Source organism: Myotis yumanensis, unplaced genomic scaffold, assembly GCF_028538775.1.
Source record: "Myotis yumanensis isolate MYYU_CA2020_CCGP unplaced genomic scaffold, mMyoYum1.0.hap1 SCAF_16, whole genome shotgun sequence".
NCBI lineage: Eukaryota > Metazoa > Chordata > Mammalia > Chiroptera > Vespertilionidae > Myotis > Myotis yumanensis.
Genome location: NW_027223767.1, coordinates 3,944,443 through 3,967,993, shown reverse-complemented (window position 1 = coordinate 3,967,993; position 23,551 = coordinate 3,944,443). Strand labels below are relative to the sequence as shown.

At 52.7% G+C, this 23,551-nt stretch overlaps 1 protein-coding gene and 3 non-coding genes across 4 annotated transcripts; 3 read left to right on the top strand and 1 right to left on the bottom strand.

Moving 5' to 3' along the window:
• Positions 1-8,011: 8,011 nt before the first annotated feature.
• Positions 8,012-8,080, top strand: LOC138995227 (small nucleolar RNA SNORD49). The gene has a single exon (XR_011468557.1). It is a non-coding gene; the product is annotated as a small nucleolar RNA SNORD49 (small nucleolar RNA).
• Positions 8,081-8,483: 403 nt separating this feature from the next.
• On the top strand, positions 8,484-8,551 carry LOC138995225 (small nucleolar RNA SNORD49). The gene has a single exon (XR_011468555.1). It is a non-coding gene; the product is annotated as a small nucleolar RNA SNORD49 (small nucleolar RNA).
• A 699-nt stretch (positions 8,552-9,250) lies between these two features.
• On the top strand, positions 9,251-9,323 carry LOC138995257 (small nucleolar RNA SNORD65). Its single transcript, XR_011468577.1, has one exon. It is a non-coding gene; the product is annotated as a small nucleolar RNA SNORD65 (small nucleolar RNA).
• Positions 9,324-11,520: 2,197 nt separating this feature from the next.
• LOC138994562 (leucine-rich repeat-containing protein 75A-like) lies at positions 11,521-23,256 on the bottom strand. The gene is made up of 3 exons (XM_070394521.1): positions 23,137-23,256; positions 14,856-14,971; positions 11,521-12,441 (listed from the first exon to the last, which is right to left on the bottom strand). The coding sequence occupies exons 1-3, from the start codon at positions 23,254-23,256 to the stop codon at positions 11,901-11,903; spliced, it is 777 nt and encodes a 258-aa protein (XP_070250622.1). The 3' UTR covers positions 11,521-11,900.
• Between the last annotated feature and the right edge of the window lie 295 nt (positions 23,257-23,551).

Genomic DNA, 23,551 nt, shown 5'->3' with positions numbered 1-23,551 from the left:
TCGGCCTGTGGACTGAAGGGTCCCAGGTTCGATTCCGGTCAAGGGCATGTATCTTGGTTGCGGGCACATCCCCAGTAGGGGGTGTGCAGGAGGCAGCTGATCGATGTTTCTCTCTCATCGATGTATCTGACTCTCTATCTCTCTCCCTTCCTCTCTGTAAAAAATCAATCAAATATATTTTTTTAAAAAAAGAGGAATGTATTCTTTGTTCCTCTTAATCTCTAAGGGAGGGACAGAGCAGAAGGACAAATTCTCGGTACAGCAAATCTCAGTAAATAGTTACAGACTTCTTGGTAAGCCATGAAAGGCTGTTCTCATTCTACAAAGGTTGCTCTCATTCTACTGATAATCACCATCCAAACAAGTCTGGGAAAACTGTGTGGGTAAGGGTCCCAGCTTTGCTAGCCCCTTCAGGTGCAAGGACCCTGTCAGCTTACACCCGGTCTCCAACAGATCCCCCTTCCTTGTTTTTTAGGCGAAGTTCATGTAGTCCTATTTGCAGGGATCGGATGCTGGGTCCGATGGTTCGGAAGCAGACTGGAAGTAAACAGAGAATAATGAGAGCAAGGATAACAACAATTAATAGAGACCAAATAAAAGACTGTAATCGATGAAAGGACATAAGGCTTTCAATTTCATTAAAAATATTCTGTGCGGCCGAAACCGGTTTGGCTCAGTGGATAGAGCGTCGGCCTGCGGACTGAAGGGTCCCAGGTTCGATTCCAGTCAAGGGCATGTACCTGAGTTGCGGGCACATTCCCAGTAGGAGATGTGCAGGAGGCAGCTGATCGATGTTTCTCTCTCTTTGATATTTCTAACTCTGTGTCTCTCTCCCTTCCTCTCTGTAAAAAATCAATAAAATATATTTTTAAAAATAAAAAAAAAAATATTCTGTGCTACTTCTCTAGGAGGCAACAGAGCAGAACCTACAACATTAATAGCTTGAATCTCTCCATGTAATCTACTGATATCTAAAGTAAAGTTAGTCTGATCCCAAACTCCTAACAGGTGGTTGCAAACTCGATCCCAATGCCTCATAGTACCATTATATATCTTAGGGGTGACACAAATCCAATCAAACTCAGCATGACACTGAAGGGTAGAACGCACTTTCAAGCTTGTGCATTTGATCTCCTATAAGGAGCACAGCTTCTTCTAGTGCATTGAGCCTTTGTTCTATTTTCTATGAGCTCTTGAGCTCCTAAGGCATCCGAAACATTCTTCACCAAGCCATCCACAAAATGAGCTGTGTGTATTTCTTGGGTTAAAGCTATGGCTGCAGTAGTGGCAGTAGCAATGAGGGAGACTAGAGCCACGAGGCCAGCAGTAAGCACTCCGATGAACCTCTTAGGGCGGCTTAGCAAACCATTCCGTTCTCTTAATATGGGAGCCTGTATCTCCGTGGCGGCACGGGCGCTAGTGGACTGATTCGTAGCCTCTTGAATGGTGGAGTGAGTTCTTGTTCCACTTCGTCCTCCATCTTGACCTTGAAAGGGCTGGACATAGTGGCTGGGGATCCAATGGGGCTCAGAGTTCCCTTCAGGAAATACACAGACCCCCGAGTCCATATCAGAACAGGGCCGGGGCCGTGCCATTGTCCTGTAAGAAAGTCTTTCCACTGTACCCAAGGGTGGGATCTGGGCAGTGAGGACCACTGTCGCTCCGCAGCGGTTTTGCCCTGAGCATCACCATTTAAAAAATTAAGGGAATAAAGAGCTCTGTTAAGTAAGTTAGCAGGGGTATCTACATACTCCCCCTTCCTTATTTTTTCAATTTGCCTTTTTAAAGTCTGATGAGCTCGCTCAACTATTCCCTGCCCTTGAGGATTGTATGGGATGCCTGTTTTATGCTGGATTCAAAAAGTAGCACAAAACTTCTGGAATGCCGTACTTGTGTAGGCTGGACCATTGTCAGTTTTAATGGTATGGGGGATGCCTAGGAAAGTAAAAGCTTGTAAACAGTGAGCAATAACATGTTTAGCGGCTTCTCCTGTACAAGGGGATACAAAAATAAAACCAGAGAAAGTGTCAATAGAAACATGGACATAAGTTTGTTTTCCGAAAGATGGGATATGGGTTACGTCCATCTGCCATAGATGGCCTGGTTTGTAGCCTCGCGGATTGACTCCTTCTGTGGGAGGAATGGATGTGGTTAGAGGGCATTGAGGACAGAGTTTAACAATTTGCTGAGTCTGTTCCTTTGTGATTCGAAACTGCTGACGTAGGCCAGTGGCATTTTGATGATGGAGAGAATGTGAGGCTTTGACTGCATCTAAAGGAGATAATGTTAGATAGGCAGTTTTAGTAAGTTGATCAGCATAAGTATTTCCCGCAGAGAGAGATCCAGGTAAATCTGTATGAGCTCGTATATGGCCAAAGAAACAAGGGTGAGAACGTTTCCTGAGTAAAGCTTGAACCTGTAGTAAGAGAATAATCACTTCGGATCGGTCAGTGTCATGTAAATTAGCAGTTTCTAAGTGAATCATAATATTTACAATAAGACGAGAGTCTGAGTAAAGGTTAAAAGATTGAGTGGAAAGTTTGCATAACACTTGATGTACTGCTTCAAGCTCCACGCGTTGTGCTGAAGTGTGGTTAGTCTGAAAAACAAAGGGTTGATTATTGATAACTAGGGCAGCTGTGCCATTACTAGAACCATCAGTAAACACCAGAACTGCATGAGAAATTGGTTGAGTCTTGACTACCTTGGGGAAAATGAAGGAATGTTCTGTAAAAAATTGTATGAGTTTATTAGATGGATAATGAGAGTCTACTGTACCGTGATAGCCCAGGAAGGAAAGAGGCCATTTATCATCCATATGAAATAGCCATTGCCTTTGTTGAGCCTTATAGGGTACCACGATGGTATGGGGCTCTTGACCAAAAAGTTCCAGAGATCTGAGACGTCCTGCAAAAGTAAGATCTGCTACTGCCTCTGAGTGAGGATAAACTACCTTTTTCGGGGAGGCGTGCGGATGAATCCACTCCAAGGGTCCCTGTTGCCATAAGAGGCCAGTAGTATACACTGGCGTAGCCAATACTAAATACAGCCATGGCTGTGAGTAATCAATTTTTTGTACAAATTGTTTCTTTAAGGCAGCTTCTATGTGGCAGATAGCCTTGCGGGCTGCAGGAGTAAGCTGACGAGGGGACTGCAGGTTGCTATCCCCACGAAAAATATCAAATAAAGGTTTAAGGTCATTAGTAGTTATGCCTAAAGTTGGTCTAATCCAGTTGATATCCCCTAAAAATTTTTGAAAATCATTTAAAGTCTCTAGCTTGTCTATCCTGAGTTGAATCTTTTGAGGACGAATTTTTCTTCCTTCTATGATATGTCCAAGATATAGGTAAGGGTCTCATCTTTGAACTTTTTCAGGTGCAATAATTAACCCAGATTTAAGAAGAGCCTGTTGTAAGTCATCATACACTTGTTCTAATTGACATTCCATATAGTGAGCTAAAAGGTTGTCATCCATATAGTGTATGATATAAGCCTGCAGATGTTTCTCTCGAACTCCGCAAATTGCCTGACAAACTTTTGATACAGGGTAGGGCTATTAGCCATTCCCTGAGGCAATACCTTCCAATGATAGTGGCGCATGGGTTCCTGAAAATTAGTAGATGGGACACTGAATGCAAATCGTTTGCAATCAGAGGGATCCAGAGGAATAGTGAAAAAACAATCTTTTAAATCTAGTACTAATAGCTCCATCCCATTAGGGATTGCTACAGAGGAAGGGAGACCAGGCTGTAAAGGTCCCATAATTTCCATAGTCTTGTTTATTGCCCTTAAATCCTGTAAAAGGTGCCAATTTCCTGATTTCTTTTTTATAATAAAAGCTAGAGGCCCGGTGCACAAAAATTTGTGCACTGGGGGTGGGGGGAGTCCCTCAGCCCGGCCTGTGCCCTCTCACAGTCTGGGACCCCTCGGGAGATAATGACCTGCTGGCTTAGGCCTGCTTCCGGGTGGCAGAGGGCAGGCCCAATCCCTAGGTGCAGCCCCTGGTCAGGCTCAGAGCAGGGCCAATTGGGGATTTGGGGCACCGCCCCGTCATGCACAGAGCAGGGCGGATTGGGAGGTTGCGATGCCACCCTGTCATGCTCAGGGTAGGGCCGATTGGAGGGTTGGGGCACCGCCCCCTGTCACACTCAAGGCAGGGTCGATGGGGAGGTTTTGGCGCCACCCCCTGTCACGCACAGAGCAGGGCCGATCAGGGGGTTGAGGAGCTCCCCACTGTCACTCACAGAGTAGGGCCGATAGGGGAGTTGGGGCACCGCCCCCTGTCACACACAGAGCAGGGCGGATCAGGGGGTTGGGGCGCTGTACCCTGTTACACTCAGGGCAGGGCCAATGGGGAGGTTATGGCTCTACCCTGTCACACACAGAGCAAGGCCCGTGGAGGGGGGTTGGGGCGCCGCACCCTATCACACTCAGAGCAGGGCCGGTCAGGGGGTTGGGGCGCCGCCACTGTCACACTCGGGGCAGGGGCGATGGAGAGATTATGGCTCTACCCTGTCACACACAGAGCAGGGCCCGTGGGGGGGAGGGGGGGTTGGGGCGCCGCACCCTGTCACACACAGAGCAGGGCCGATCAGGGGGTTGGTGCACTGCACCCTGTCAAACACAGAGCCGCAGGGCAATCAGGGGGTTTGGGCGCGGCCCCCTGTCACGCTGATCCCGGTGCCTGGAGCCTCGCTGCTTCGCTGATCCCAGTGCTGGGAGGCATATTACCCTTTTACTATATAGGATAGAGGCCTGGTGCACGGGTGGGGGCCAGCTGGTTTGCCCTGAAGGGTGTCCTGGATCAGGGTGGGGGTCCCCACTGGGGTGCCTGGCCAGTCTGGGTGAGGGGCTGAGGGCTGTTCTCCCGCTGGCGAGTAACTGAAGTTCCCAACTGCTCCTTATTTTCTTTTCTTTTTTTTTATTCTGGGCCAGCTTTAGCTCTGAGGCCTTGCCGCTGAAAACACTGATACAATGTTGCTAAAGCCCTGCTGACTGAAAGCCGGTTTCTGGGGTTTTGTTTATCTTCTTATTTGCAACATAGTACATAGTTGCTTAGAGTTGTAGCTCAGAGGCCAGCAAGTGAGGCGGGGAACGTTGGAGTCCTCCTTCACTGCAGCAAGCAAACCTCATGTTCGCTTCCAGCTGCCTGGCTGCCTGCTGCCATCTTGGCTGACAGTTAATTTGCATATACTCACTGATTAGCCAATGAAAAGGATAGCGGTCGTACGCTAATTACCATGTTTCTCTTTTATTAGTGTAGATAGGAGTATTCCAAGGACTGGTAGTCTCTTCTATATGCCCTAGCTGGAGTTGTTCCTGTACCAACTCATGAGCAGCTTGTATTTTTTCTTTGGAAAGGGGCCACTGCTCTACCCATACAGGGTCGTCTGACTTCCAAGATATCTTGTCAACTGTGTGGATAACAGGAGAAACAATGGCCACCCCCTAAAAATTTCCCTGAGCTGGGGTGGTAACAAGGGCAACACCCAGGACAGACAGAATGTCTTGTCCCCATAAATTCACAGGGATCCCTGGCAAGACATATGGCTGAAATAACCCAGAGTGACCTTCATTGTCTTGCCACTTTAACATTTGTGAACTCTGTAAAGGAGAGTTGGTCTGACCTATCCCTTGAAGTTGTGTCATAGCTTCTCTATAGGGCCACTGTCTAGACCAATGAGCTAAGCTTATGACAGAAATATCTGCTCCTGTATCTAAAATCCCTATAAATCTTTTCCCTTGTATAAGTAAGGTTCTCTCAGGCCTTGCATGAGAAATAGCTTGTACCCAATATGCCTTGTCCAAGGAGCCAAAACCCCTAACCCCCAGGCAGAGGGAGCAAAATCAATTGAGCAATTTTCATGTCTGAGGTGATAATGATGATATCTCTGGGGGCAGAGACCATAATTTTAATTTCCCCCTCATAATCTGCATCAATTACTCCTGGAAAAATTTGTAATCCTTTCATAGTTAAGCTGCTTCTACCCAGTAAAAGGCCAAACATCCCTTTAGGAGTAGGTCCGTACACTCCTGTAGGGATGGCCTGTGGTCCCAATTCTGGAGTTAATACATATCGCCCTATGGATCCAAGGTCCAACCCGGCACTTCCGGGGGTTGCTCGGAATAACTCTTGTATCCGTTTTGCTCCCTGGGGCAGGCTGGGTGCTGTGCAGCTAGCTGGCCTTGAGACGGCACAAGGACAGGAGGGTAAACAGACAATGCCCCTATTATTTGCTGGGGCTGGGCTGACCCCTTTCAGGAGTTTTCTGACTGCTGCTGAGGCAAGGAATTTCCCTGGACATCTGTCTTAGATCTACACTCATTTGCCCAATGTTTTCCTCTTTTACATTTAGGGCACAGTCCAGGTTGTTTGGGGCCTCTGCCATTTCCTTTATTAACCCCTTTATTAGAGGGACACTGTTTTGCCATGTGTCCTGTTCCTCCACAAGTGAAACACGTGTGTGTTTGACTTTTCCCTGTGCTAAACTGTTGCTGAAGAATTCCTTCAATGGTGGTTCCCATTAATGCGGCCGCAATGATGACTCCTTGCATATATGAGGGACCAATATCTGCGCAAATGCGGATATAATCTGAGAGAGTCCCCTTTCTTTGATAGGGCCGCAATGCACCTTGACAGGCAGTGTTTAAAGCCATCTGGAGAGGGGAAAGTGGAACTGGTGCTGCACAAGGCAGCGGAGAGCAGCGGGAACGGCCCCCACGGCTTCTCTTTTTCTTGCCAAGAAGCTTTAATGCTTCTAAAAAGTGTTCTAACACATCCTCCATATCACTACCCTCTTCAGTTCCAACAGAAAAATATTCTTCCTCCTCTTTTGCCTGAACAACACCTGTATCATCATCATGATAAAGGGCAGCAGCTTCCTCAAGATCCTCCTCATCTTGAGGATTTAATTTGTCTTTAAAATTTACATTATTCCTTTTTAATATACTCTCTTTTTTAGACCTCTGTTTTGTGCCATCACACTGCTTCTCTTTTTTTCCTGGCTTAAGAGACGGTTGATTATGGTCATGCCTGGGATCTAAACAATCCCGTATCAAATTCCATAAGGAAAATGCATCAACCGGGGTCTTACTTGGCCCAAGGGCTTTATAATGATTGCGCATTTGTTCTCCAACTTTCTGCCATGTTTCTAAGTTAACGGTTCCTTCCTCAGGAAACCAAGGGCAGACCTCCTGAATGAATTTTTAAAAATTTTCTACTTGCTTGTCATTAACCTTAGTTCCTTTACTGTTGAGCATAGACTTTAACATTTGCCCATAAAGGGCATTTTTCCTAGATTCTAACTGTCCCATGCTTTACTCCCGACTATCAAAAAATTGCTCCTCCCTTACCTTAACGAGTGCACTCTCTATCCGGAGGAGTTCCTCACCGTTTGCTTCCCAAGTCCTCAGGTCCCTGGCTTTCAGGCACCAATTTGTCAGGGCCAGCCTGACAGGTTGAGCTGGGCTGAGGTAGGGAGGTGGGAATTGAGAAAAGAAAGAAAGACAGGAGAGCGGGATCGGAAGGACTACAGATCAATCGAGGAACTGCAGTAAGTTTATTAACCACGCAATGCCTTTTATACACAAAACACTGAATAGGAGGTCTGTCGAGAGGAATGTATTCTTTGTTCCTCTTAATCTCTAAGGGAGGACAGAGCAGAAGGGCAAGTTCTCGGTACAGCAAATCTCAGTAAATAGTTACAGACTTCTTGGTAAGCCATGAAAGGCTGTTCTCATTCTACAAAGGTTGCTCTCATTCTACTGATAACCGCCATCCAAACAAGTCTGGGAAAACTGTGTGGGTAAGGGTCCCAGCCTTGCTAGCCCCTTCAGGTGCAAGGACCGTGTCAGCTTACACCCGGTCTCCAACAGCCAAAGGCTGGGACCCCTGAGTCTGGGCTCACCGTTGGGAGTGAGCCAACCCGAGAGAACTGGGTAAGCGGGGCCCTGCACCCAGGGGCGCTGACACGTGGGTGGCGTGTAATGGGCGCATGGATACTTGGTTGACTGTCCTGATGATACTGATCCTAGGAAGTGCCGTCAGATGCGCTAGCTGACGATTTCACACGATCTGACCGCAGTCGCTGAGGCCTCGGTAGTTTGGTCGCAGTTAACGAGCAGAATCCGCCCTAAGTGCATGTCCTTCCTTTTCCAACAGCAGACCCACCAAAGAGGGCCGCGGACGGAGCGGCGCTGCGCCCTGCGGTAAGGCCTAGGCTACCGGGGTTTAGTATGGAACGTGGGTGTCTTTCCTTAAATGCCCTGAAGTTGCCTTGACGTTGTACAGTTGTAGTTTTACGTGTTTATGATGCACTACCTCATTGCGTAATTGCAGTGGCTAGGAGATCGTTGCCCCTAACCGGAACTACTTAAGTCGCAGTGATACGCATAGACAAACTCCATTAAAATGTCTCCTGGCTTGGTCAACATTAGTTAATCCAGGTGGTGCCTGGTGCAGGACTGGGAACGGTGAGCTTGACTGCTCTGATGAAATCACCCATAGGAAGTGCCGTCAGAAGCGATAACTGATGATAATTCCTGGCTGACTGCAGTCAACAAGGGCTCGGGGCTCAGGTGGCTGGTGCCCAGGGGTAAGTTGGTCTGCGCTGTGACCCTTACTTTCTACATTCACCCAGGTTGCATATGAATGAACTGGCAAGAGCCGAGGACTGCAGTGAGGAGCATTGGCCTGCCACGAGGTAAGCTGTGGTCTGGAGAGGTGAGTGGGTGAGTAGGCTTAGCTGGCAGTTGAGTCAGGTGAAGTCGTACTAGGTCAGATATTGGCAGTGGAGCAGAGTGCAGAGCATACCCTGGAGTTCTTTTTTCACTTTATGGATGTATAATCCTGAGAAAATTGCCTTCCTGCTCTAACATGTGATGTTCTTCATTCTACAAAATGATAGCCTTAGGTTTGTAATGTTTAAAATACTGAGTAAGTGGCGCTTACAATGCCCAAGAAGCCAAATAGGACTTACTCTTAAGGACTGTTAACAGGGACTTAAGTTTGTAGTTGAGACTTGTGATCAGAACTGCATCTGCTGACTGGGTGTGGTTTTCGTCCCCCCAGGCTCTGAGTGCTGAAGAATGGTGACCAGGGCAGGCCAAAGCTGGTGATGGTGGTGGTGATGGTGGCAGCGGCAGCAGCTTACCCTGGGGACAGGTAAGATTCCATCTGGGCAATGACTGCCCCCATGGTCAATGAATGAGCAGCTAGTTTTGTTTGCATGAACTTGCAGAAAAGGATATCAAATGATGAAATCACCCAAAATAGCTGGAATTACCAGCAGATTGTGTGGTGGTGAACTTACGGTTTTCTGAGGATATCCTATGCTGTGCATGACAGCTGTTTGGAGTAGGAAGTGTGACTGATACTTAGTTCCTTGCAGGCTGTTTTTCCAGTGGATGGTCCGCCATGCGGCAGCAGGGGCAGAACTTGAAGTTCCAAGGACCAGTAGTCACCATCAATTTGGACTCAAGACGGAAACCTAGGCTTCAGCATTTGGTGTAGAAAGTCTCACCCTGCCCCACTGGCTTGGCTCAATGGACAGAGCATCAGCCTGTGGACTGAAGGGTCCCAGGTTCAATTCCAGTCAAGGGCACATGCCCAGGTTGCAGGCTTCAATCCCCAGTGCGGGGTGTGCAGGAGGCAGCTGATCAATGATTCTCATCAATGTTTCTCTCTCTCCCTTCCTCTCTGAAATAATAAAAAAAATACATTAAAAAAAAAGTCTCTGGCCCTAACCGGTTTGGCTCAGTGGATGGAGCGTGGGCCTGCGGATTCAAGGGTTCTGGGTTCAATTCCGGTCAGGGGCATGTACCTTGGTTGCGGGCACATCCCAAGTAGGGAGTGTGCGGGAGGCGGCTGATCGATGTTTCTCTCTCATTGATGTTTCTAACTCTCTGTCCCTCTCCCTTCCTCTCTGTAAAAAATCAATAAAATATATTTTTTTAAAAAGTCTCACTTTGTGCTAAGTATCAGAGGCCAGTCTTACCAATGAGGGCCAAGAAATAGATTTTGACCACCTTTTTGTAGGACTACCACTTGGGTGTCATTACATTCGTGAGTTTTCTAGTATTGCCCCTTGCTCAAAAGGAGCTTATGTACATTTTAGTATTTGTTATATTAGGCAAGTGTTGGGAGCCATTATAAATCACATATACATCTCCAGCTTACAACTATAGGTTTCTGGCTCCTCCAAGCCAACTCCCAGTTTGGCCTGGAGTTAAAAGATAACCTTGCAGTTTAGCCTGGAGTTAAAAGATAACATACCCTCTCCCTAAGCACAAAGCTGCTACATCTCCGCTGATAAGCTCATAGCTGCGACATTCCAGAACCTGCTACATCCCTAGAGATAGGCTACGCCCATGGACCTCCTTACCCCATCCCCTTCCTCTAGAACAACATAAATTCTACCCGCTGTAAAAATAAAATTGAGGCTTGATCAGAACTTTGTCTTGCCTCCATTTCTTCGCGTCTCCTATCCTCTCATTCCTTTGCAGGATTTGGTGCGGTGTACCCACGAAGCATGCCCTGCAGGTCGGGGCAGGCAAGGGTCCAAGTTCTTTAAGCTGGAAACTTCCTCCTGAAATTAATATCCATGCAATTACCATAAACAATAAAGGATGGTCTTTGGTATTGGTTCTTAAAATGTGTATTTGAAGAAAGTTAAACTTGGTCACTGCTGGGAAATATTAGCAGTCCAGGTACTCAACTTCCCTGTGGTCTAAGCTCTTCTCTTGTCTTGGAGGCTAAATGTCCCAGAGCATCTAAGCATCCATACACTTAGTCCAGTCCCTAGTTCCTTGGGCGCTGTCCTTTGCCTGGCCCTCCTAGTAACTCCTAAAGTGCGCTGTGCCTGCCCCCATCTTGTCTTCCTGGGTTGGAGTTTTGCCTACTAGCTTGTGGGGCTGCACTTGCTAGTCCTCTGATGGCCTGAGGTAATCAGGCACCTGAAATGACATTCTCTGGCTCAAGATTGGTTGCCAGGATTTGCTGTTTTAAAAAGCTTGGTGGGCCTTGGTTAAAAGGGTGGATGGGAACTTGCTTTGGGGAACCTCGGTTTCCCTATCAAGGTTGTCTTTGGAGGGACCAGATCTGTGTTCCTGTCCTGGGTGTTTGAAAAGAGCCTTCCATGATAGTTTTTGGGAATGTGCTGAGTTAAGGACTATATTCAGAGACAGTACTGGAAAAGGGTCCTTACTGGCAACACTGGAACCACCCATGGTAAAGTCTGTCTTTGGGGGGGCGGGGGGGGGGGGGTAGGGGAGCGCGGTGTGGGGTTTCTCAGTGGGCTCTTCCATCTGCTCCCGATACCTTAGAATGTTCTACACTGAAGGCTGGTGGCTGGTTCCATGGCCAGGCCTCTGGAATCATGGGGTTAAGGGCTGAGACTGGAAGTCAGTTAAAAGGAGCCCAGGGGTTCACAAGGAGGAGGTAGGCAGCCTGCAGTCCCAAGGGCGACTGCTCCTGGAATCTGGCAGCCAGGAGCCCAGGCTCCCTACCACCCGAGGGCCACTCAGGAGATGGGGTACCGAGATGCCAACCTGCCTTGCGCACATTTAGCATCTGGCTGGGGTGTGCTGCCCTGAACAGGACAACTGTGAAGTAAAATTGGAAAGTCCCAGGTTGGATGTAGGCCCCAACTACACTCACAGCTCACGCTTCCAGCTCCCCAACCTGTAAGTGGGGAGGCTAAGGGCTGACTCCTGAGCCAGGGATGACTTCTCAGGAGCCAAACAAAGAGAACGGAGATGGGCGAGGGGTACGATGGACCCGTGAGAAGTGTTACCTTTTCCCAGGTTCTGTGATCTGGCTTCCCATGGGGGCTGCTCGGGTAGTGACTCTGCCTCAGCCATCATACCCCACAAGGACTACCTGGTGAGGCCCCACTTCCATGTCACGTCTGCGCTGGACCTGCAGTTTCCCTGCCCTCGAGGTCTTTGGGGGGGGCCACACAGTCCCCTGCAGGGTCCTCCTGGTCCACTGTTCCATCCCAAGCCTCCTCTACACAGCCTGGGCTCTCGCCCAGCTCCAAGATGGTGGGGAGGTGGCCCTGCTTTGGGGAGCGCTTGCGCAGGCTGAGCAGGAAGGGCTGGGGCAAGGAGAAGATGTCCACGTTGTTGCCCAGATCAATCCACGTGACATTGGGAAACTTGCTGGGGTCCTTGAGGGTGTCGGTGAGGTCACGCAGCAGCGCTCGGGTCAGCCGGTTGCCGTTGAGGGCCAGCGTGGTGAGGCGGGGCAGCGTGCTGAGTGCCGGCAACAGCTGGAGGACCATGTCATCCGTGAGGCCCGTGAAGCCCAGCTCCACACTGTCCACCTGCTCCCCGCAGCGCTGCAGGTAGCTGCTCACCCGCTCCAGGTCACGCGAGGTCAGCGGGATGCCCGACAGGTCTACCGTGTTGTCCAGAGGGCTTCCAGCCAGGACAGCCTTGAGGCTGAAGGGGAGAAGGGACAAGCAGGGTTCAGGTAATGGGGCCGGGCTCTCTCCCAGGGCAGCAGTGACGGCACCACAGAGCCAGCCTCTGCTCCAGGGATGGGAGGGAACAGTCCCTAGTCCCCGGCACTACCCCGCATCTCGGCCTGGCTGGGCCCCGCTGGCCAGAGCCGAGGGACCACAAGGGAAAGCCCACCACGTGCTTCTGCAGTGACTAAGGGTACACTCCAGCCACAGTGCCTGGGTTTGCATCTTACCTCCTTCCTACTCAGTGTGACCTTTACTTATTAGGTCCTTAACCTTTCTGCTCCTCAGTTATTTTCTGGAAAAAATGGAGCTAGTTGAGTGCTACAGGGTTGTTACGTGAAGATAATAAATGCAAAGCATTTAAAACAGGGCCTTGTTTGGGTGATGAATAAATACTTGCTGCTGACATTATTCATCACCTGAGCACTTCCTGTGTTAAGGCCATCTTCCCCACCAGATGGGGATCCTTAGGGAGATCCCCGCAAGACAGCAGACAGGGGCTGCCAGCCCGGTGGGAGCTGCTGACCCTGGTGGCCGAGTGCTCTCCACTCCCTGCCTTCTGCCATTGCTCTTTCTTCCCCTGCTCCTTGCTCTGGCCACAGCTCCCCATTTCCAGGTGCCTCAGGAGAGTGTGTGTGTCGGGAGGGGGGTGGGGGGGTGGTGTTAACAGCCTGCACACATTAGTAGAAGGAGCCTGAGCAGGCGAACCCCTATCCTCTATGCTCGGGACCTCCTGAAGCTGAAAGGCCACCTCAATGTGCTCATCTTGCCGAGCCCCCGGGAGTTTGAAGGTGAAGCTCTCCAGGCATGACATCTAAGGGCCAGGAACACTGCCGGCACTTGTTTAGGGTGATTTAGTGTTGGCTGTAATTCTCATTACTGTTATTAATAAAGCAGGCCTATGACAGCAGGGAAATGGGAAGTGGGTGGTTAACAGCCTGAGCCTGGGGTGTGAATCTGGCCCTGCCACTTCTCAGCCGGCTGATCGTGGCCAAACGGCAACAGTAATAGCCCCTACCTTGGTCAGTCCTTCAAGTGTTTGTTAAGCTACTAGGTGCTAGGCACTGCCCTAGGCACCAAGGCCATAGTGGTGAACAAGATGGACAAGACTCCCGTTTTCACTCTGCAGGAGAGCAGCTGGACGAGAAACAAGACAAGTGAGAGTCAAGTGAGAGAGTAGCCTGGGGGGGTGGGCATGGCTACTCAGGAAGGCTGCTTTGAGGAGGTAACATTTGAGCTGATGAGCAAGGAGAAAGCAGGCCATCGGGAGGGTTGGTGAGTTTCAGCAGAGGGAGTGCAGTGCAAAGGCCCTGAGGTTGGAAAGAGCTTGGTGTGTCTGAACCAGCAAGAAGGAGAGTGTGGCAGGGGGCACAGGAGAGTGGGAGGGAGAGAGTGAGGGGCTGGGGACCCATCACATAAGGCCCTGCTTGCATTTCACTCAGTGTGACCAGAAGCCGCCTTGGAGGAGCAGAGCTGAAAGAAGAATGGACTGAGCACGCATGTGTGTGGGGGGAGACAGTAGAAGAGGCCCCTGGATTCCAACAGAGCTCACACTGCCAGCTTTTCAAATCTGAACAACTAGCTCACCAAGTGTCCTCCTGGCATTCCAGGTCCCAGGGGTTCTCCCGTCCTGCTCTGTCTGCGTATATGGCCCCTGCCCTCAGCCAGTGGGAGCCTCACTTCCTCCCCTTGGGAAGGTCTCCCCAGGACCCACCTCCTCCCCCCGCTTGGGGGTGGGGTTGTCTGGAAGGGAAAGGAGCCCCTCTCTTCTCAGGGAGGGGCAGGCCTTCCTTTCCCAGCTGCAGGACTGGAGGGTGAGCCCACAGCAGCCTCGGGAATGCTCATGTCCTCCCCCAGGAAGTCTTCCTTCCAGGCTCCCTTGCATCCACTTCCTGCCATGGCCACAGGTTCTGTGTCCCATGTGGCCTCCTCTCCCCAGTCTCAGGGGCCACAAAGCCCCTGAGGGTTCTCACTGCTGCGTGAACCAGGGATGTGCTGGGGTCTGGGCCTCCCGAGGGGATAACCAGGAGGCACTGGGGTTCAGTGAGTACACGTGCCCACCTTCACTGCACCAGGAATTAGAAACTCATGTCCCCCTCCCCATCCATCCATTGGGATGGGCCCACATCCCCAGCGCCCACCCCACAGACCAGGGCCCTGCCTCCAGGGCCTCTCATGGCTCCTGCCACCTGGAATGCCCACCACTGAATTCTCTCATGCTCACCAGCTCCGGGCAGCCTTCCAGCTCTTCCCTTCACCCCGCTCCCCTGGGAGGGATGCTGTGTCATGTCACACACCCAGTCTGACACAGACCGTCTTTGGGCTGCCCTTGTAGAAGGAGCCTGGGCAGGGGGGCGGGCAGACCCACCTCAGGTGACCATGACTCACCAGGCCTGTGGCTTCCTCTTCACCAGCCCCCGGTGCCGCCTCCACTGGGAGTGGGGGCTGAGATGGTATGTCAGCTGCCGGCACAGCTTCTCCATGGCGCCTAGTGCATCGCCCTCCTGCAGAGGCAACCACAGGGTGTGTGTGTGAGAGCCCGACCCCCACCTCCAGCTTCCTGTCCCTGCAGAAAGCATGGCACCCAGGCTGAGCTGGGGCGCCGACCCTCTGGCTCAAGGTGGGTGCCCTTCGCAGACAGCAGTGGTTAAAATGATCTGCATGATGGTTTCAGTTTTTGCGAATTAGTTGCTATGATTGAAAAACTGGAGCTTTATATAAAAGTCGGGATTCCAGGTGATCTGACAACTCATTGGGGTGAGTTGCCAGCTGATCCCTTAGCAGGACTCTCTGTGGTCCTGGCCGCTCCCCTACACTCAGGGCCATTCTGCTTGTTCACTGGTTCAACAAATACTTACCAAGCACCTGGTGCCAGACACTTGTCCTCAGAGCTGAGGACGCAGCCATGAACAAACGCCCTTGCTCTGTATTTCACACGGGACAGAGGAGAGTGAGACGTTGTCACCATGTCTCTTATCCAGGTCCAAAGCGGGAAAATAAAAGAACGAAGGAGCCACGTCTTTCGCAGCCCAATTCATTGATCTGTTACCTGTCTCGCCCATCAGCATTTGAGTTTGAGACCTTGGGGTTATGATCGGAATTGTGTCCAAAATTCTTTTTTTTTTTAAATATGTTTTTATTGATTTCAGAGAGGAAAGGAGAGGGAGAGAGATAGAAACATCAATGATGAGAGAGAATCATTGATCGGCTGCCTCCTACACGCCTCCACCTGGGGATCAAGCCCACAACCCAGGTATGTGCTCTGACTGAGAATCGAACCATCAACCTCCTGGTGCACAGGACGATGCTCAGCCAACTGAGCCACACTGGTTGGCCACCTCCCCCCAATTTTTAATGCCCCAGAATGTGACTGCATTTGGAGATAGGGCCCCTAAAGAGTAATTAAGGGAAAATGAGGCCTGTGGGGCCCTAATCCAGTGGCTGGTGTCCTCATAAGAGATTAGGACGCAGACATGCGCTGAGGGGAGACCTTGTGAAGACGGCCGTCTGCAAGCCATGGAGAGAGGCCTCAGAGGGAGTGAATCTGAAGACACCTTGAACTTGGACTTCCGGCCTCCAGACCTGGGAGAAGTAAGTTCCTGTGGTTTAAGTGGTGTTTTTTCATGGCAGCCCTAGCACACGAATGCCCTGGGTTAAAGGTGGCAGCAGAGAGACTCCAACTCCATCCCAAGGGAAGTCAAATCAACAAACAGTCACTGAGCCCCGGGAGAGTGGCCGAGAGTGTGTGCTCCCACCAGAGGGCTGAGGGCCAGCGTGCCAGGGCTGGGATGAGACCCACCTGTGACAGCAATGTGGGTGTGGGGAGGTTTAGCTGGTAACCCAGGTCCAGGGTTCAGCAGCGCACCTGGCAGAGTGAGCCCTTGGTAAAAGCCAGCTTGGTTCTTATTTATCTTTACTAGGGGCCTGGTGCACATGCACTAGGGGACGGGGGGTGGGGGGGTCCCCTCCGCCTGGCCTGCCTCTCTCATACTCCGGGAGCCCTCGGGGGATGTCCTACTGATGGCTTAGGCCTGCTCCCCCTTCGGGAGGCGACTGGCTGATCAGGGGAAGGTGCTGCCCCCATCACCCCGCTGCTGCTGCCACTGCCAGCTGCGATGGTTGCCAGGCCTGAGCCCTGAGCCCTGCAGCTGCCGAGGTTCACAGCTGCTTGAGCCTACAGCTGCCATGAGGCCACGGCTGCCATGAGTCCCAGGCCTTGCAGCCTCTGTGGCTTTGTCCGGATGGATGTCCAGAAGATATCCACCCTAATTAGCATATTACCCTTTTATTAGTATAGATCATCCTCACTCTGCTAACTGAGGAGCAGCACATTGAGTCATTAAGAGAATGAACTTGGCACCAAAGTGTGGACTCAAATCCTTGCTTTGTCATCTCCTATGTGACTTGGGAAAATCCCTTGACCTCTGTGCCTCTGATCCTCACCTGTACAGGGATAACAGTACCAACCTCACAGGGGATGAAATGAGTTCCTAGTGTAAAGTGCTCTGAATGTAGCTGGGCACACAGTATGCTCTCCAGGAATGCTTGCTGAATCAATACTGTGCGGTAACCCTGGCCGGTTGCTCCGTAGTTAGAGCGTCAACTCTCAGACTGAAGGGTCACAGGTTTGATTCCCTGTCAAGGGCACATACATGGGTTGCAGGTTCAATCCCCGGCTCCAGTTGGGGAGCGTGCAGGAGGCAACCAATCGATGTGTCGGTCTCTCACATGGATGTTTCTCTCCCTCTTCCTCCTCCCTCCCTTCTACTCTCTCTAAAAACCAATGGAAAAAATATCCTCGGGTTTGGATTAACAACAACAATATATATATGTTGTATATATGGCTGTATACTGTGCTGTATTGTGAAATTGGCACGAACACAGAACTTCAACAGGGTAAAGAAGGAAGGGTACTTCTGCCCAGGCTCAGATTTGAGCTGGCTTCTAAGAGCAGATGGATTAGTGACAACACTTGTCCAGGGCTTGGGGGTGTGGAGGGTGTTACAGGTGTGGGGACAGGTGACAATCTGGAGCCTGATTTCTTGCCATTTCTGCAGCTACCACCTTGGCCCAAGCCACTGTTGTCTGCAACCTGGATAAGTGCACACAGACATTACGCTAGGGCTTGATGGAATTCCCACAACACCCTGGTGAAGTAAACACTTTCATTATCCCCATTTTACAGAGGAGGAAACTGAGGCTCAGAGGGCCAAGGCTGATGAAAAGGCAAGAGGAGACTCTGAGGGAGGGAGACAAGAGACAGAGGAGTTGGAAGAGGGGAGCTGAGTGTCCGAAGAGATGAACATGTGTACAGGAATCAGCAGACGGAGGCAGGCCCGAGGCGGAATGAAACTGGTTTAAAGGAAACCTCTGGTCTCTGGTTCTCCACAAACCTCACCTCTTCCAAGCGAAGGTGCATGAACATCGGGCCTGCTCTGCCCAGAGAGCAACAGATGTCACGGAGCTGCTCTGCCTGTGAGAGGAACAGATGTCACCTGTCACTCCGGGTAAATGCATTCACAACCCCTAGGTTCCTAGACTCCCTTTCTTGCTGAGTCTGGACATAGGGTGTGTGTTGGGAAATAATGGTGCTGCAGCAGGCAGGGCTCCACCACGGGACCAGCGGAATCCCTGCAGGGGCAGATGGTACCACATTCGCATTCTAGGACTGTCCCTCGGACGGGGGATGGAGAAAAGGGTGGACTGGAGGCAGACAGGGTGACTCAGGGCCAGGCCCATCTGCTTATGTGTGGTTTGGGGCACCCCTGCTGGGCCCATGGAAATGGCTGAAAGCGACAGAGGCCACCACACTCGACTGACCATGCACAGGATGGAGGGGATGGGCAGGGAGGGAGAGGAGGGGTCTTGGCTTTGGCCTTGGGACCGTGGTAGAAGGCAAGAGGCTCTGGATAAGAACCAGGTGGAAAGCAGGACGGGAATGCCAGGTTCGTTTCCCGCTGGGAGATGTGATGAACTTAGGGGGCTGGGCCCAAGACAGGTCCAGGCTGGACATGTCCATCAGCATCTGGTGAAAGCCCCTGGCCAGGAAATGAGCCGAGGGGAAGGCAGAGGGAAGAGCTGCAGCATCAAAGGGGCAGAGACATACTGGACATGCAGGGACGGAGAAGGCCAGTCAGAGAAGCAAGAGGGGAGCCATGGGCACCAGCGAAGGCTCCAGGAGGGGTTGGCATGGTGAAGGCCAACTTGGGGGCCAAAGGGAGAAGGGAGGGGACAACGGATATGGTGCTCGAGAGCCGCAGTTCTTTACCGAGGACTCTCATACCCTGGGGTCACCAGGGCAGCCCCCAGCAATGGGTGAGCAGTTCAATTGTGGGGTTTTTAAAAGCTCCCCAGGTGATCCCCATGTGCTGCCGAGGTGGAGAGCACTGTTTCAGGCAAGAAGGACCAGTGGGTGAGAGCTGGTGGTCTGCCCAGCATCTCTCCTGGACCCCAGGACAGAGTGTTGCCAGTCTCCCCAACGCCTGCTCCAAAGCTGAGAACTGGCCCTGGTTGGGTAACTGAGTTGGTTAGAGAGTCATCCCCATACACCAAGGTTGTGGGTTCGATCCCTGGTCAGGGCACATATGAGAACCAACCGGTGAATGCATAAATAAGTGGAACAAAAAACCCCGATATTTCGCTCTTTTTCTCTATAAAATCAAAGCTGAGAACCAAGCATCTCCGCTCCAGCTCCTCCTCCAACCACTTCCCAAGGTTTCCAAAATCAGGACAACTGGGCCCTGATAGGAGGAAGACAGGAGACAAAGCAGCGCCAGTGCGCGGCACTGCCACAAGGGGGCAGCTGTGCGCAGGGCGAGGCACTGGCTGCTGACCTGGGAGACCAGAGGAGAGGCTCCTGTTCCACCCAATGGGGACAGCAGATACAGTCACCTAACTAGGCGACTAGAGACAAACGTAAGCTATGTCCTCACGGAAGTCTGGACTAAAACTTGTCTGGACTAAAGAAACAACAGCTAGCATTTCTTGAGCATCTAACACTGCATGCCAGGCATTGCCTCTGCACTGCCTGCGTGAACTCATCACAACGCTGTAACTCACAACAGTCCTAGGGAACAGGGCTTCTAGTATCTCCACTTTGCAAATGAGGACCCTGGGGCATCAAGAAGGTGAACAGACTGGCAAGCCACACCATGTGTGAGATGGGGTCGGGACCCAGACCTCCAGACCTCCCAGGCTCTGAGCTGGGCTCCCAGCTGCCAGCAGGCCCTGTGCTTCGCAAGGCCCTCCTGGAGAGGCGTTTCCTTCATTTGCACCCAGAAAAGACTGAAGCAGCCCCCTCTAATTCCCCTCACTCCACTGCTTTTCGACAGCCCCCTCCAGGCGTCCCTCCAGCGGAGAACGGGATAAAGCAGGACTGCCCCAGAGGTGGAGCCAGAGCTTGAGGTGGGGAAGGAGGGATGGAAGGGGAGGGAGGAGGGAAAGAAGGAGAAAGTGCCGTGTTGGTTTTTTGGGGTTTTTTTTGGGGGGGGGGGGGTCAAATGCACCTAGGTGCAGAGCAGCTCCCACCCTGTGTAATGTGGGGGCTGGGACAATAAGCAGCACATGTTATGCACATCAGAGACCCCTGAACCCTGAGCGCCCAGGCTAGAGACTTTCTTTTTACAGGGCGCACCTCTGCAGCTCTTCCTGCAACCACATGCCACGCCCAAGCTACAGCTGATTGGCCCAGAAGCGGGCCCTGGCAGAGCCCAGCCAATTAGCCCTTTCCCTGGGTCCGGACTCCTCAGTGCTGGACAGAGGTGTGAATCAGAAGCCATGGGCTTGGCCCCCTGTCCTGGGAAAGAGCCAGGGAAGAGTGGGTGGGTCTGGGAGGTAGCAGAGGGGAGAAGTCTGCACTGTTTGTAGTTCTAGTCCCTCCTTCAAGCTTGGCTGCCTTTAGCCCCCACAAGGCCCCTCGGTGTCAGGGTAAATCCTCTCCCTAGCTTGAGGCAGCCGAGTGGGCTTCAGGTACTTGCAGGTGAGTCCTAGCCACACTGGAAGCTCCACGGAAGAGGGGCTGGGGCAAGTCAGGGGTGAGTCGGCACCGCAGGGGGGTGGGGGGCTGGAGGTCCTGGAGAAGCATGTTTGAGGGACTCTGACCTGTAGGGAACGCTATTCAGGGTATTCCTGAACCCCCACCCCCACCCCCCTTGAGGGCCCCAGTGCTGGGACAAGGCCCCATGGCTCCAGTGTCAGACAGCAACACCCACCTGGACACGCTGCCCCCAGGCAAACATGCAGAGCTCCCCACTGAGTTATGCCCAAAGGCATCTACGTCCATTCATAAATTCATCCATTCATCAAATATCAAGCTGGAGACCCTGTGCTGGGTTTCCTGTTTGCTCCCTCTCCCCAGGCCATTCTCTGTCCTTCCGTGTGCTCTGAAAGCTGGGCATCACCCAGCCCTCTGGCCCAGGGCTCCCAGCTGCATGACATGAACAGGAGCCTGTGGGAGAGGTCAGGGGGCAGCAGGAGCGGTCAGGCGTTTCTCTTTCACTCCCTCCCTGCGTCAGCCTCCAGGACAGCCCTGGCGGTTCTGGACTCCTGTGCCCTCGCCCGGTCTCCGTCCTCACTGTCTCAGGGCTGACCTGGGCAATCAGCAGAACATGGTAGTGATGGCAGCTAGGTCATAAAGGGTCCTGTGCGTCTGCCTCGCTTTCTCCTGGGCCGCCCGCTCTGGGTGGAGCCACTGCTATGCCGTGGGGACACTCAGGGGCGCCTATGGAGAGGCCCCGCAGCAAGGCACCCAGGCCTCCTGCCAACCACCACCAATGCCCCACCCTGGGGGCGGGTGCCCACCTCTGTCAAGCCTCCAGATACTCAGCCTTGGCCAGTGTCTCGAGACTCTAAGCCAGGACCAGCCAGCTGAGCTGCTAGGATGCCTGCCCCACAGAGCCTGGACAGCAATGTCTGCGTTGTAAGCCCTAAGCCGCGGGACGATTTGTTAGGCAGCAGTGAGCACACCCGGGTCTGGAAGAGGCATCCTCATCCCGCCTTCAGCAACAACACAGCTTCCACCGCGGCCCGGCAATGACTTCCTGCTGCTGGTCTTTGGGGCCTCAGTGTCCCTTTCCTTTCCTCTATCCTGCCACTCCCGCTGAGAATCTCTCTTAAAGTTCACAATGGGAAGGGTCTCCTGCTTCCCGCCGGCTCTGCTTGGTGCAGACGTGACCATGACGGGCAGAGCTGCCTCTTGCCCCTTGTGGAGTTTGTGTTCTCGTGGGGAAAGCAGACCCTACATTAGCCAACAAAAAAATAAGCAAGATAATTTTGGAGACGAGAGAGTGAAATGAAAGAAATAAGCGAGGAGATGAACAGGGGGTGAGACAGGGCTGATCAGGAGACCAGGGAGTGGCAGGCCGATCAAAGGTCTCTGACAGGTGACCTGACGGCCAGGCGCCCGGCTTCTTCTCCATCCCACAGACCTGGCAGACGGCAGCCTGGGAATGCCCCAGCCGGGAGACAGGGCCATGCTCTGATTTGCCTTTTTCTTGCTTCTGAGGCCGTTTTGACTGCTTCCTCTGTGGGTGACCTGACCTCAGGGTCCCTTTGCCTTGGAGGGAGGGGTTGGGCTATGGGGTTAAGGGAGAGGCTGCCAGGCCCCAGGAGGAAGGCCCACCAGAGTCTGGAGGAGGGAAGGTGAGACAGGTGGCAGGTGCGGTCAGTGTGGCAGCCAAGCTCCTCAGGTAGGAGGGGATCTGCAAGCGGGGTGCGGGGGCGGGGGGAGGGGGGGCAGGCCGAGGGGGCCCAGGGCTGGAGCAGAGTTGGCAGGTGGAGGCAGCAGGGCCAGCGGAGGAGTCTGGTTTTATTTAAATCACAGCACAGGCTGCGTGATGACTTCCATCCCTGCCACAGAGAAAGCGCTTCTTTTGGAAGCTGCTGGAAATGGAGGGATGGAAGAGAAGGAACTGAGACAAGAGAGAAGCCAAGGCATGGAGTGTGCACCCCGCCACTCCCCCCCACCCCAGGTCCCATGGGCAGGTCTGCGTGAGCCGCCTGGTGCCCCAGCAGGAAGAGGGACAGACCCTCCCACCCAGAAGGGGTTGAGCAGCGCCTGCAGCGCCCGGGCCAGGCGTGAGCAGGCATGAGGAGGGTGGTGGATGTAAAATGACACTCAGCTCAGGAGGAGGGCACCTGGGGTGGGGACTGAGGCCATGCAGGGCCACCGCCAGACTTAGGTGGCACCTCTGAACAAACAAGAAAAAGCCCCCCTCGGTGGACACAGTCTGCACCAGTGTCCACGGCTTGGGGGGCGAAGAGAGGGCGGGATCAGCACTGTCTCCTGCCGCCTCTTTGCCTGCAGTCTGTGCAAGGCACAGCCGACGACGATGATGGAACAGGGGGCCCTGGCCCCACATCACGGGCTTCGTGTTGCTGGAGCTCCCCATTTTCAAGATAACTGAACATAGGGATTGTGTGAAATATTTGGATTTTTAAACTTTGGCAATAAATCCAGATTTAAAACCCTGTGGCCAAACAAAACTTGTGCTGACTGTGGGAAGGTGCATGAACATCGGGCCTCAGGACAGACCTCTACCCTCCACCTGGGAGGCCTGTCCTCCTTGGGTCTGGGTATACCAACCAGCCCTTGTTGGGCACGGAGCTGCTCTGCCCAGAAAGATGCCACCTCACCCCCCCGGACCCAGCTGGTTTAGACACAGCCGCCTACCGGCTTGGGGCAGTAGATGTAGCGAGCCAGGCTGATGATGAGGTCGTGGGTGATGGGGTCCACCAGGTTCCGGAAGCTGGCGTAGCGGTACAGCACGTCATCCAGCGAGGTAGACTCCATGCCGAGGTCCTGCAAGGACGAAGGGTGCACAGAGGTCAGGGGCGGTCCTGCCCTACCCTCACGTCCCACCCAAACGCCCAGAGCAACCCCCTGGAGGCAGCTCAGCCTCCCACACAGCAGGGCCCCGGCAAGGGAGGACACCCCTCCCCAGAGGCTTCCTTCCGGGAAGCACCAGAGGGCGTCCCAGGGAACCAGGCAAGCCTGCAGCCTGGCCTCCGGTTTATGGCCCTCTCCCAAGAGGTCCGGCTGCCACCTCTCAGGTTCCCCAGGACGAGGCCGAGGCTTGAGGGCCAGG